Source organism: Neoarius graeffei, chromosome 2 (genome assembly GCF_027579695.1).
Source record: "Neoarius graeffei isolate fNeoGra1 chromosome 2, fNeoGra1.pri, whole genome shotgun sequence".
In the NCBI taxonomy this organism is placed as follows: Eukaryota; Metazoa; Chordata; class Actinopteri; order Siluriformes; family Ariidae; genus Neoarius; species Neoarius graeffei.
In genome coordinates, this window is record NC_083570.1 from 11,164,519 (window position 1) to 11,179,338 (window position 14,820).

Here is a 14,820-nt window from a genome sequence, read left to right on the forward strand (position 1 = left end):
ATGTATGATTAGATACACTGGTTAATGTTTGTGGCTGCTATGAGCCTTCATTACTCAACTGTCACAATAAATACACCAGACAAATTGAGTCATAGCTACTCGATCACTAGTCACAAACAAATATTACTGAACTTAGCTAAGGACAGAAATTGAGTTAAAGAGCTAAGCAGAATTAATAATAACAAACCATAATGAACTGTGAGGTCATCTGATCTCAGGATAACACCAAACACACTTGTGATGTTACACAAGGATATTTATTGTTCCCTTAATGAAAGGTGTTTTAGAGAGTGTGTGAGGAACAGCTGGCTCTGTAGATCAGACAGCGAGTGTTACCTGGAGGAAATGGATGTGATCATGTGTGTGTGAAAGCTGCTCCAGCTCAGTGACTCTCCTCTGAAGATCAGCAATCTCCTGCTCCAGTTGCTCCATGAGTTGATCAACTCGACTCAGTTCAGCCTTCTCCTGATCTCTGATCAGCTGGGTCACTTCCAAGCACTTTTTCTCCATAAAGCTGATCAGTTCAGTAAAGATCCTCTCACCGTCCTCCACTGCTGTCTGTGCATTGAGCTGTTAGGACACACATACACAAGATTTAAAGCTCGTCGATCATTCCTTCTCTTACTGAGACTGTAAATGACTCGTTGTCCATGTTGTGTGTGTTTCTTGGAGCAGTTCTGTTTCTGCTCACTGCTCACCTTTATAGTGTTCACAGCCTGTTTCAGCTCCTGCACCTTCTTCTGCTTCTCCTGGATTCTCTGCTGGGATTTCATCTGCTCCTCCTTTAACTCGCTCTGAGGAGAAATAAAACACATTCAGCTTTTTATACAGTACGAACGAACTGGTTCCATATTAATGTTAGTTAAAAGTACATTCATGTTTCACTGTGAATGTTACTGTGTGTGTTCTTTAAAGGGCTATTTTCTGCACTATATTGTCAAAAGTATGCAGACACCTGACCATCACGTGTGGTGTTTCCCCAAACTGTTACCACTGCCTATGCAAACAATGTTATCTTTGTCAGTAACCAGAGGGATGTGAATATGATGTACATTTTTGATGACTTTATATCCTTCTCCTCCACCAAAGTAAACTGGATTGAGTACCATCATGCTCTTTGGCACCCCCAAGCTGCCATCTGGGCTCATATGATCTCAGGATGGTTTTAAATATCTGGGTGTTTTCCATGGTGATGAAAATTTCCTGAGACAAAACTTTGAACACATCACAGAGAAGGTAAAAGGTAGGCTTGACAAATGAAGCTTTCTTGCTAAGACACTGTCTTATAAAGGACACATTCTTATTAGAAACAACCTTATTCCCTCATCCCTTTGGCATCATTTAGCAAGTACGGGTCCTTCTATTAATGTTCTGTCCAAAGTTCAGACTATCCATGTTAATTTCTTCTGGGACAACTTACATTGGTTTCCCCAAAGTGTTTTATTTATACCAAGAGAGGAAGGAGGACATGGACTTGTTCGCCTGCAGAGCAGGACTGTTGCCTACCACCTGCAGTTTATCCAAAGACTCTTGACTGGTGATACACAGCCCAACAGGAAGGACATAGCCTATGCCACACTCCAAACTTTTGGAAACCTGGGATTGGACAAAATACTCTTTTGGCTAAAAGTGGACCTCATGACGTGGTCCCTGTGTTCTATAGTAATCTCTTGAAGGTATGGTCACACATCAAAGTAGGGAGAGACTGGAATACAAACTCACTCTATTGGTTACTTCAATAGCCTCTTATCCATGGCTCCATGTAATACTCACAAAATGTGTGTTTTGTTGAGATTATTATTGTTGTTTCATTTCCTCTGAGAGTCACTTTTTGTTTATCGCTATTGTATTATTTTATTGTAGTCCGTCTAATTCAGAATAAGAAGTCACACAGAGAAACACACAATGACATGCTGTTGCGTGAAATGGACACTGGGTGGCAGCACTTACCGGCGGCGTCACTGGGACTCATAATCCAGATGAATGGAGAATGAGCAACTGCTGTCGTGCTTCGCTGATTTCTGTCTTATTCTGATTTCTGCGTGGGTTTCCTCCGGGTGCTCCGGTTTCCCCCACAGTCCAAAGACATGCAGGTTTACTCACTTTTTCTGTGACTTCAGATGTTTATAAGCTAATATGAATCCCCGGTGATGTGTGGTCTATAAGCTAAAAGCTTGTTAAGTGTGTAAATAAAGTAAAGTGTCATGGTGCGTGACTATTGTAGTGGGGAAAATGGCGTCCGACACTGAAGCCATATGTTTACTTTCGTTTGTTTCTTTCGGCTCCTGGGCATTTGTGGGTTATTACTGTATATGTGGAAATCAGTGTGTGTGTGTGTGTGTGTGTCACATTATTCGAATTGGGTATTTGTGGGGGGCGGCACGGTGGTGTAGTGGTTAGCGCTGTCGCCTCACAGCAAGAAGGTCCTGGGTTCGAGCCCCGGGGCCGGCGAGGGCCTTTCTGTGTGGAGTTTGCATGTTCTCCCCGTGTCCGCGTGGGTTTCCTCCGGGTGCTCCGGTTTCCCCCACAGTCCAAAGACATGCAGGTTAGGTTAACTGGTGACTCTAAATTGACCGTAGGTGTGAATGTGAGTGTGAATGGTTGTCTGTGTCTATGTGTCAGCCCTGTGATGACCTGGCGACTTGTCCAGGGTGTACCCCGCCTTTCGCCCGTAGTCAGTTGGGATAGGCTCCAGCTTGCCTGTGACCCTGTAGAAGGATAAAGCGGCTAGAGATAATAAGATGAGATGGGTATTTGTGGGTTATTACTCAGGGCTGCCAACTTTTCGAAATTCCTTGGAGTGAGATTTTTTTTGGGGGGGGGGTTGACAGCAAAATTTTTCTGCACACCACGCAGTAAGTGGGAATTTTGTATCCAGTTTGATATTCACTTGTCCCCCTGCATTCTGGTGTTTTGTTTGTGGGTCGTCCAGCTGGAGATGGACAATGGGGGGTTGTTAAGATTTTGGATTTAGATGTTCCTGCATTCTGGTGGATTTTTGGAGTGGCCTGCTGTGCCATACCTACATTCTTACACATCCTGACTTGCCTGGCCTTCAGCTTGTGGCCAACAAAAGCACCAAGTTTTGGCTTAAAGGAACAGTCCACCGTACTTCCATAATGAAATATGCTCTTCAGGGATGTGATTTTTCCGCGAATTCGCGGAATTCCGCTTTTTTCACCTCAAAACTTGAAAAAAAAATGTTTCCGATTTTTCCCTCAAATCCACATTCGTATCCTATTCGTTCTGACTTTGTTTGAAAGACGGCAGCCTCGGATTTGCATCTTTATGCCTCGATCACGGAGGCTGCCATCTTTCAACTCTTTGTTTGAAGCGAGCGCGTTCATTGGTTGTTACAGAGCGATGGGCCAATCACGTACCTCGTTTCATCTCATTGACGTAATTACGTCATTGAGATGAAACGAGGTACGTGATTGGCCCATCGCTCTGTAACAACCAATGAACGCGCTTGTTAGATAGCTGTACGTAAGCTCACTTCAAACAAAGAGTTGAAAGATGGCAGCCTCCGTGATCGAGCGTAAAGATGCAAATCGAGTTAAAGAAATCGACAGAATAGTGAAAAACAAGTTCCGCTGGGAATGGTTGGAGAAAGAGGTTGCTACAGACATTGGACATAAGACTGTGAGACATTTGTTCAGCGATTTCGTTCTTTGGGGAGAGGGCAGAGGTCTCTGGCTGTCAAGTTTGGGGATACTGGGACCTCCCCTGCCCGAGCTACGAGCGTCCAAAGTCGGGCTGGAGCCCGGGATAGAAACGAAACCTAAGCGGAGCGCCGCGGCTCGCCTCGGGGCGAATTACGTCCCGAGGCGCGGGGCTAGCGGGCCCTGCTCACGCTGGTTCTTTGGGGGGGGGGGGGGGGAGTGAGAGAGAGTGTGTGTGTGAGTGAGTGAGAGTGTGTGAGTGAGTGAGAGTGTGTGTGTGAGAGAGTGTGAGTGAGAGTGTGTGTGAGTGAGTGTGTGTGAGAGTGAGTGTGTGTGAGTGAGAGTGAGTGTGTGAGAGAGTGTGTGAGAGAGAGAGTGAGCGTGTGTGTCAGAGTTGCATGCTGACCATTAAATTGGCTTAATCATGACAAGTTTTTTCTTGTGTTTTGCTTGCCATTTTAGTACAATTTTTAAGTCAGAAAACCCCAAAACCCAGGAGCTTTGGGGGGCTTCCCCCCTTATCCCCCCACCAGGGCGCTGCCCTGGACCAGCTGGGGGCCTGCGGCCCCCAGACCCCCGCCTAAAATTTTCAGATAATTTCACCAGCCCCAAATCACATCCCTGGCTCTTATCTGAATTGAGACGAGCTGCTCCGTACCTCTCCGAGCTTTGCGCGACCTCCCAGTCAGTCAGACGCGCTGTCACTCCTGTTAGCAATGTAGCTAGGCTCAGCATGGCCAATGGTATTTTTTGGGGCTGTAGTTAGATGCGACCAAACTCTTCCGCGTTTTTCCTGTTTACATAGGTTTATATGACCAGTGATATGAAACAAGTTCAGTTACACAAATTGAAACGTAGCGATTTTCTATGCTATGGAAAGTCCGCACTATAATGACAGGCATACTAACACCTTCTGCGCGCTTCGACAGCGCATTGATATGGAGCTCAGTATCAATGCGCTTCCGAAGCGCGCAGAAGGTGTTAGTACGCCTGTCATATAGTTCAAAGAAGAAGCCGTATCTAAACATGATCCAGAAGCGCAGACGTCTTCTCTGGGCCAAGGCTCATTTAAAATGGACTGTGGCAAAGTGGAAAACTGTTCTGTGGTCAGACGAATCAAAATTTGAAGTTCTTTATGGAAATCAGGGACGCCATGTCATTCGGACTAAAGAGGAGAAGGACGACCCAAGTTGTTATCAGCGCTCAGTTCAGAAGCCTGCATCTCTGATGGTATGGGGTTGCATTAGTGCGTGTGGCATGGGCAGCTTACACATCTGGAAAGACACCATCAATGCTGAAATGTATATCCAGGTTCTAGAGCAACATATGCTCCCGTCCAGACGACGTCTCTTTCAGGGAAGACCTTGCATTTTCCAACATGACAATGCCAAACCACATACTGCATCAATTACAGCATCATGGCTGCGTAGAAGAAGGGTCCGGGTACTGAACTGGCCAGCCTGCAGTCCAGATCTTTCACCCATAGAAAACATTTGGCGCATCATAAAACAGAAGATGCGACAAAAAAGACCTAAGACAGTTGAGCAACTAGAATCCTACATTAGACAAGAATGGGTTAACATTCCTATCCCTAAACTTGAGCAACTTGTCTCCTCAGTCCCCAGACGCTTACAGACTGTTGTAAAGAGAAAAGGGGATGTCTCACAGTGGTAAACATGGCCTTGTCCCAACTTTTTTGAGATGTGTTGTTGTCATGAAATTTAAAATCACCTAATTTTTCTCTTTAAATGATACATTTTCTCAGTTTAAACATTTGATATGTCATCTATGTTCTATTCTGAATAAAATATGGAATTTTGAAACTTCCACATCATTGTATTCCGTTTTTATTGACAATTTGTACTTTGTCCCAACTTTTTTGGAATCGGGGTTGTAGCTAGTTTCTTTTTAAAAATCGTATGCTCAAAACAGTATGCCCATGTTCATCATGTTTAACTTTTTTCTTGATGGAGTGCGTGAAATATTGTTGCAAGTGGTATTTCGATGCAGTCATGTCAAAAAGGCAGTTGAATGCATGGTCTTATTCAAGGAGAAGGAAGACTTGCATGATGCTTGAACATAGATTGGTAAAATAGACCCTAGTAGGACTTGGTTTCGTGTAGTTCGGTCTGTAGAGTTATGAGTTTGGCCGCTGTCCATGGTGTTTACGTTTCATGTGGCCACCAAGCCAAGTACCTTGACTTGCAGTGAATGTTTGTTTTCATGCCGCCAAGCTATTTTTATGTATTTTATTTTTTAAAAGGACTTGTCTGTAGGTGTGTGTGTTTTATGTTTACAACACATAGGTCTACATTATAGCGCACGTGCGCTTGTGTGGTTATCTCTGGCCATGCCCCTGCGTGAAAGTTACGCAGTATCACTGTCCTGTCCGTGGTAATAATCAGAACCGGCTCTGTAATGATAATGCGCGCGTTCTTCTCTCCCTCTGTGGTCGGATGTGTTGAGCAATGTGAGCGTGGGCCTTGCACAGCTACGCTGAGCCAAACGTAACCTATCGTAGGCTTCTAGGCTAATTACGCGCTTACACTGTAAATGCTTAACACGTATTGCAAATAAAATAAGAGTGTTTTCCTGGCCAATGGTAAGGGTAGGGTTGACAGGTAGCCTATGAGGGGCCTCAAAAAACCCAGTAGCCCCTGGGCCACGGGTGTTGATAAAGCGCCCCTGGAGACGGAGGAGAGAGAGACTGCGGCAGAGAGGGAGGAGAGAGAGAGAGAGGACAAGGAGCAGTGAGGAGGAGGATGAAGACCATGACAGTGGTCAGCAGGCCAGGAGTTTGAGACGAAGTCTTTGCGGAGGGATTGCCATTTTCACAGTGAGAAACCAAAGTATGCTAAAATATATATAACCCTCTCCAATCGCCGCAGTGTGACAAACGAACGCCGTTGGTACGCACAATGTACAGATCGTGCGCAGTTCTTGCAACCTTCATACGAAGCCTGCATGGAATGCACGGTCAGTATGATTAGTGCACGTTTGGAGGTGCGTTGGCTGTACGAATGAAGTGACAGCCGTACGTCCGAGCAGCCTCAGATTTCGTGCGTGGTACGCACGTTCGACTTCCGGGTTGTACGTTGGGTGCGCGGTGATCTTACTCCTTCATGGTCACCACAACTACATTCTCCACGAACAAAAAAAAAAACGCAGCGATTTGGGAAACGCCAAAAATCGCACGGCCAAAAAATCGTACGTCCGGTTGTGACCGAGGCTTAAGCAAAATGTGCATGTGCTACAAGAAACATTAAAATGATTAAGTTTGAACAGTATTGAAACACAAAAAGCTGAACCTTGGCCATAGGTGGGAATGTGCACACAAATTTGGGCTTAAAAATTTTGGTCATACTTAAATAAGCTATATTAACATATTTCTTATTAATTTATTTCTTATCTATGTTTCTTATTAGTAATAGAGCAGTGATTCTCAAACTGTGGTACGCGTATCACTAGTGGTACGCGGGCTCCATTCTAGTGGTACGCCAAAGAATTACTTAATTAAATATAAATACAATTTAAAAAAAATAAAACGTGAAATACTATCCATAATATCCGAATGGATGAAAATATCTTATCAACTGAGGACAAGAAAATGAAAGGAGATACAAATTAAGTTAATAATTTTAAAAAGTTTGCAAGTGCTTCTGGATAGCCATACGTAGCGTACGTACGCATTCCCGCCGGTTCCGCTGACAGACGGTTATCCGCCATTGGTAGACTAGGCTGTGATGGGAAAAGGTGGAGGTGGCTTTGCTAATTATGACGAGTAGGACAAAATTACTGTCATGGCTTAAATCCTCGAATGGGAGCGTGGATCAGGGGAGAGGGAGAACTGAAGAGGACGTGTGTGAGCCGAGCGCAGATGCTAACGACAGTGGCAAAACCAGCCCCAGAACTGCTAGCAAACGGCAGAAACCAGTGAGGAGGAAGTATGACGAAAAATACATAAAACTGGGATTCATTTGGAGCGGGACAGGGGAGCTGCCCAGGCCGCAGTGTGTTGTATGCGGGGACGTTCTGAGCAATGAGTCCATGAAACCGTCGCATCTCAAATGGCATCTTACAACCAAACACACAGCACTAAAGGACAAACCAATGGATTTTTTTTTACGAAAATGTGATGAACTGAAGCAGTCCAAGTCCACCATTCTGTCCTATGGTACACCCGTAGCCAAAGCACAGGAAGCTTCATATCGTGCCAGCCTCCTGATCACCAGAGCCGGTAAGCCTCACACAATCGGGGAACTGCTGTGTTTACCATACCAATATTAAATATACTTGTTAAATAAAACCTCCGCCTTGTTTTTAATGAATACTTTGGCCTACTACGCTACTGTATTTTAATGTTGATCATTATGGTGGTACTTGGAGAGCCAAGTATTTTCTGAGGTGGTACTTGGTGAAAAAAGTTTGAGAACCACTGTAATAGAGCATTCGTCAGGGCCTGTTATCTGACAAATATTCTCTACCCGTCTTGCCCTCTTTGAAACCCTATCTCCTCAGTATATTGTTCTCTGTCTTTTTTTTAATTATTCACAAGTTCAAGTTCTTTGATATTACAGGTGACCATGCTTTATTTACTTTAACTGAGCAATTACATACATCATAAATAATTAAAAATAAATACCCTGTAAATAAACAATAGGTATGGTGGCTAATGGCTCTTCTTGCATTTGTCATATTATCTCTTACTTGCTTTATTTTACAACATTTCCAGTATGGCTTCAAATAAAGTCATAAAGTATGATAACATACAATAAACAAACTAAAAATGCGCCTTAATAAACATGTGCTAAGAAGGTGCTCTCCCGTGCTGCTTGTTGGGGAAGATAGAGGCTGTGGCACGGCAGTAGGCCTATAATGATTTAGCATGCCTAGTACACAGCTCTTGATATGGCATTAAATATTCTCACAATACTTATAGGCTAAAACGATTAAGAAACTTTATATAAGTTCATAATTACGCCAGTAACACCACACATTGGCGTGCATATGTACAAACCTGTCTGAGACACCCGTCTTCAACTCAGATACCTTCTTCTCTCTCCTCTTCCTCTAAATTGACGGTAGGCAATTATCCAACTTCCGGCGAGTGCAGCATCATTAGATGCGCCACCTACCATAGGGGAGTGTGTACAGAAGGGAACACCTCTCTGCCTGTTTAGCCGTGCGTAAGACGTAATTGATCGATCGCAAGTGGTTGGCGCGACGCAATGGGTAGCCTAGATCAGATAGATAAACTAGATTTTTTTCTAGCGTGAGAAATTGGAGGTATGGCATGTGAGCGTGTGAAGACAATCAAATGCATGTGTCTCACGCTCATTGCATGAGGGTTGGCAGCCCAGTATTACTGTATGTGTGAAAATCAGTGTGTGTGTGTGGCACATTATTTGAATTGGGCATTTGTGGGCTATTACTGTACTGTGTGAAAACCAGTTGTGTGTGTAGTGCATTGCTTGAAATGCTGAAGCTAATGCTAAATGTGCAGGTTAAAGGACATGGGACATGAAACATAAATGCACGCTATATCAGTTTCTTTCCATTAAAAATATGAATTAATTGCATCAACAAATACAAAATCATCTATTAAATTCAGCAAAATCGTTATATTCGTGATGATTATATGGCATTTCTGCTCGAGCTCCGATATGCATATTTTACAACCAGAAGAGCCGCTTTCACGTGATCATACGTCACAAAAACTTTCGGGCACAGCACAAGCGGGTAGATGAATGGAGAAGTGAATGACAAGAAAATTGTTTTTATAGTCTTTAACGTACATTGGACATCATGGTGTATTGTGCTGCTTATGGTTGCAATAATTCCAATGGGAAATGCCCTGGAGTAAGTTTTTTTTGCATTCCCCAAGGACCCGAAGCTGAGGAAAGTGTGGGCTCACTACTGCCGTAGAAAAAACTTTGCACCTACTGTTTCCCACAAACTGTGTTCGGACCATTTCACTGAGGATTCTTTCAACATTAATACTCAGGTACTGAGCGATATTAATTGCCAAGCCAAATTTAAGAGGCCGTATAGCCGGGTTCATGGAGGCAGTGATGGCGCCATAATATACAGGGCCTAACATTCCTACAACTGTAGAGACAGTCAAGAAATCCTGTAACATTTAAACATTTAAATAGGAACAGTCCACCGTACTTTCATAATGAAATATGCTGTTATCTGAATTGAGACGAGCTGATCCGTACCTCTCCGAGCTTTGTGCGACCTCCCAGTCAGTCAGACGCGCTGTTACTCCTGTTAGCAATGTAGCTAGGCTCAGTATGGCCAATGGTATTTTTTGGGGCTGTAGTTAGATGCGACCAAACTCTTCTGCGTTTTTCCTGTTTACGTAGGTTTATATGACCAGTGACATAAAACAAATTCAGTTACACAAATTGAAACGTGGCGATTTTCTATGCTATGGAAAGTCCGCACTATAATGACAGGCATACTAACACCTTCTGCGCGCTTCGACAGCGCATTGATACCTTCACTTGGAGTTGTACCATTATTTTTTAGACAGGGCGGACGGCCCAGGGCATTCGCCCGCCTGGCCGTGCCCGACGAGGAGCGCTCTCGGCCGGCTTGGGAGGCAGATGGCAGCCCCTCCTGGAAGTGTGGTTTTACCATGGGTCTCATGCGGAAAAATGCCGAGGTGCATTCGCTAAGCGACTGAAAGCCGAGGTAAGGATTAGGATTATAATTTTGGGTGTATCAATTATTGATTATCATAATTCTGACTCGTTTCGCCATTTTGAATGTTTTCATCTCGGACTCTGGAAGCATTGTATCTCAATCAATCTCGAAAAATATCAGCAAAAAAAAACTAGCTTGCAACGGACTTTAGCTAGATCTATGATGAACTTTCAATGTATGATACAAAAATAATACTTCTTTCAACAGATCATTAGCCTTTGAGCAGAATTGTTTTTAACTTACCAGGAAGTGTTATCGAGCTGACCGCTTTCAGTTTCATGGGGATTGAATGAACTCTCACTCTCAGAATCATCTGACCCATCAGAGTAAAGACAAGATCCATGTTCATGTGAATTTCCAGCTATCGGTTCGAATTGATAGGGTCTAACTTCACATCTCTGTGAAACATCGGGAATGTCACTGTCAATGGTGTCCATTTCGGTAACCTGTTTACATTAGATTCCCAAGTGCTGGCTCCTTGGAAAGTTTTTGTGACGTCACGGGTCACGTGACCACCTAGCTAATTAAAGAATCATTGTTTTACGCTGATGTATAAAAAAGTTGAATAATGTGATGATTTTCACATTTTTGACGCCCTGCAGTGATTTAGATGGCATTATTTATGTCCTTTATACATAATTATACCCAGAAAAAAATCCATGTCCCATGTCCTTTAAGGCCAGCTATGGCTGCAGCCTTGGTGAAGGGCACACGTCAGTTGTAAACAATAAGTTCACGGGTTAAAGCGTCAAGCTATGAGTCAGCCATGTTTATTATTTCAGTTTGTGTTCAGTTGTGTAAATGTGAACTAGTTTAACTGCAAGAGAGATTTATTCTGTTATATTAAGTGAGCACTTAATGTACTTAATGTACTTTATGTACAGTTAAAGAAAATACTCTTTTGATGAGAGATAATGAAGATGTGTGTTTGAGAGAAAAGTGTATACATGATTGGTGATGGACAGATGACATGATTAAAAGGGAAAATGTTTATCTTTGGTTTTATACAAATTTTGATATGTTTATTTCTTGAAAATATGAAAGTATATACATTTAATGTGAATGTTATCTAAAATGGTTAATACCAGTGCTTTAATGCAGACATAATAACAGAAATAATTCATGATTGCAGTGAAAAAGGGTAAAATGAAAGTGAGAATAAACATAATCCAGATGAATGGAGAATGAGCAACAGTTGTCCTGCTTCGCTGATTTCTGTCTTATATTTCCAGCTCCTTTCAGGGGATTACCTATATATCTGTCAGCGGAGACCAAGCTGGGACCCGCTACATCCATGTTAGACCCTACATGTGACGGGCATTTTCCTGCTCTTGCTTTCAATCTGCACGAAACCGGGATTGTTATGCTTAAGAAGCTACTGGACTTTACCAGCACTGATTATAACAATGAGAAAGAAATAGCCATCTGCCTGGGGATTAAATCTTTCAGGACTGTGACTGGTCTTCTTTCTGTATGGAAGACCACACTTTCAAAGGACAGTTTTGACTCAATTACTGCAACAGTCTTACCTCTCCTAACAGCAATGATCTGCCACCAGCTCTCACAATCACACCACATCGTCAAGAATGCTCAGGTCCCCTTCTACAAATGGAAAGCCTCATGCTCATAGGACCAAATCCAGCTTTGGGGAAAGCTCTATATAAACTGTGTGCCAAGTCTTTCAACAAAAAAAGTCTTAGATAAGAGAACTGATACACCTTGGCAGACTATTCTTTAGTTAAAAGCAGAGGACACACCACAATGGAGATCACTTTACAAACTTCCCCTCACAAAAAAAGGTGGGGATTTGCAGTGGTGAATGTTTCAGGGTGCTATTTGCAGTCAACTCCTTTATCTGTGTTCTTAATCCAGAGGTCAGTGAATGTCCAGTTTTGTGGCAAGAGAGAGAGACTGTTTTTCATGCCTTCATGAACTGTACAAGACTAAAACCTTTGTTGACGGTGCTGAAAAGTCTATTTCATATCTTTGACATTAATGGCATTTAGCAGACATTCTTATCCAGAGCAATGTACAACATACCCAGAGCAGCCTGGGAAGCAGTTGTGGGTTAGGTGCCTTGCTCAAGGGCATGTCAGCCATTTCTGCTGCTCCAGGGAATCAAACCAGTGACCTTTTGGTCCCAACGCTGCTTCTCTAACCATTAGACCATGGCTTTCCCTAATGGTTTGACAAAAGTTTGATGAAAACTTTTCTATTGATATTTTTTTTATTCCAGGATACAGACAGACATTCTTGAAAGCAAAGGTTTAAATATCAGCTCATTAATTTCATGATTGTTCAAGCCAAATTGGCTACATGATTCAAAAGAATAAACTTGAAAGTAACTCATTTGACAACATACGCAAAGTCTACTTTTTTAGTCAAATCCTGCATACTAATTCAGTTTCATTATTACGAAGAAATGACCTAACTACATTCAGGAATATCTTGTACCGCAAGAATATCATATGTATGGTGGAGAGAGGATAGAATTCAGTTTAATCATTTACTTGAATGACCCTCACATGCACCTTCCATCCTGCCACTTTTTCTCACTAAGGGACCATGTTTTAGGTCCTTAAGAGTGTGTAAATAACTTTGTCTTTTATCAAATGTTTACATTAAATGATTTGAAAGGTCAAAAAAGTTTGTTCTCTCTCTCTCTCTCTCTCTCTGTGCGCGTGCATGTGTTCACCTGCCTTGGCCTGTTACAGTTTGGTGTTGGCTAAAATGTTCCGTCACTGATCTGACCAGATCAGTTACGACTGTCAGTGAAGATAAATTTAACCCTCTATTAACCAGAACACATACAATTTTAATTAGCTTTTGCAGAATCCTTCTGATTGATAAACACATTGAAATTAGAGTTCAAATCATATAACTGATGAAAGTACCTGTTTCTAGATGGGAAAATATAATTCCGTCTTTAGTGTTCTGCCTGATGGCAGGTCTGCACTGACAGCTTCAGCCACCAAACCTTCGGGGGAAAAATTACAGTAGTGGGTTCCCATTGCCTTCTACTGGATTATTATAGAGGTTTTCTCCTCTCAACCATTCACACACACATTCACACCTATGGACAATTTATAGTAGCCAGTAAACCTAACTGCATGTCTTTGGACTGTGGGGGAAACCAGAGCAAACCCACACAGACACAAGGAGAATGTGCAAACTCCACACAGAAAGGCCCCCGTCAGCCACTGGGCTCAAACGCAGAACTTTATTGCTGTGATGCAACAGTGCTAACTACTATACTACCGTGCCGCCAAAATATAATTAAGATGATTTAACTCTGGAAAGTTTTCTAGTTCTCACCTGTTTCTCCGCTCTTTCTGTTGCAGCTGTGACAGTGTCATGACCTTTGTGATGATCCATTGTACACAAATAACAGATGCAGTTTTGATCAGTACGACAGTAGATCTCAGTCAGCTTGTTATGTTCAGAGCAGATCTTCTCTTGTAGTTTTGCTGAAGCTGCAATTAATGTGTGTTTTTTCAAAGCAGGAACTTCAAGATGAGGTTTCAAATGACATTCACAAAATGAAGCTAAACACACCAGACAGGACTTGATGGCTTTGTGTTTTCTCCCAGTGCAGATATCACACTCCACATCTCCAGCTCCAGCATAATAGTGAGCAGGAGAAGTAGCTTGGACTTCAGTCTTCTTCAGTTTTTCCACCACTTCAGCCAGCATGTTGTTTCTGCGTAGAACAGGCCTTCTGATGAAAGTGTCTCTGCATTGAGGACAGCTGTAGATACCCTTCTGATCCTCCTGATCCCAACAGCCATTAATACACACCTTACAGAAACTGTGACCACAGGAGATAGTCACCGGATCCTTGAGGAGATCCAGACACACTGGACAGTTGAACTGCTCCTGATCCACTGAAATGCTGGCCTCAGCCATTTTCCTTAATTCACACAGAGAGAAAAAGAGGTCATGGTTTTTTTCTCTAAAATGAGGAGGTACTTCCTGGTCCTGTGTGTGTAAAAGAGGGAGCCAGCAGGAGGAGCACAAACACAGAGATGTTATGAATACTTCTTTGTTAACCATTTCATCTCCTTTCATTGTATAAATATAGAAGCACTGTTGACTTCTCTGGGCTCTCAGGCATCTGGGATGGACCATCATACAATGGAAATCTATATTGTGGTCAGACAAGTCAGTGTTCCAGGTCTTTTTTGTAAGAAATGGATGATGTGTGCTCTGGACCAAAGACAGAAAGGACCATCTGATGTTACCAGCAACAAGTCCAAAAGCCAGGGTCTGTCATGGTATGGGATTGTGCGACTGCCCTTGGCAAAGGTAACTTACACTTCTGTAATGGCAGCATTAATGCAGAAATGTAGACTGACATTTTGAAGCAACATATGGTGCCTTCAAGACAACATCTTTTCCAGGGATATTTCAACAAGACAATGCAAAAGCATATTCTGCACACATTACA

At 42.7% G+C, this 14,820-nt stretch overlaps 1 protein-coding gene across 3 annotated transcripts in view; it reads right to left on the reverse strand.

The window, feature by feature from the left end:
- The window catches only part of LOC132880009 (E3 ubiquitin/ISG15 ligase TRIM25-like), a 76,004-nt gene extending 61,687 nt beyond the window's left edge, over window positions 1–14,317 (reverse strand). For all 3 annotated transcript variants that reach the window (XM_060913761.1, XM_060913762.1, XM_060913763.1), the window contains exons 1-3: window positions 13,689–14,317; window positions 699–794; window positions 337–570 (exon numbers count right to left, since the gene is read on the reverse strand). In XM_060913761.1, the coding sequence (XP_060769744.1) occupies window positions 337–570; window positions 699–794; window positions 13,689–14,279 (921 nt within the window). In that variant the 5' untranslated portion in view covers window positions 14,280–14,317. The remainder of the gene's footprint in view (window positions 1–336; window positions 571–698; window positions 795–13,688) is intronic.
- Between the last annotated feature and the right edge of the window lie 503 nt (window positions 14,318–14,820).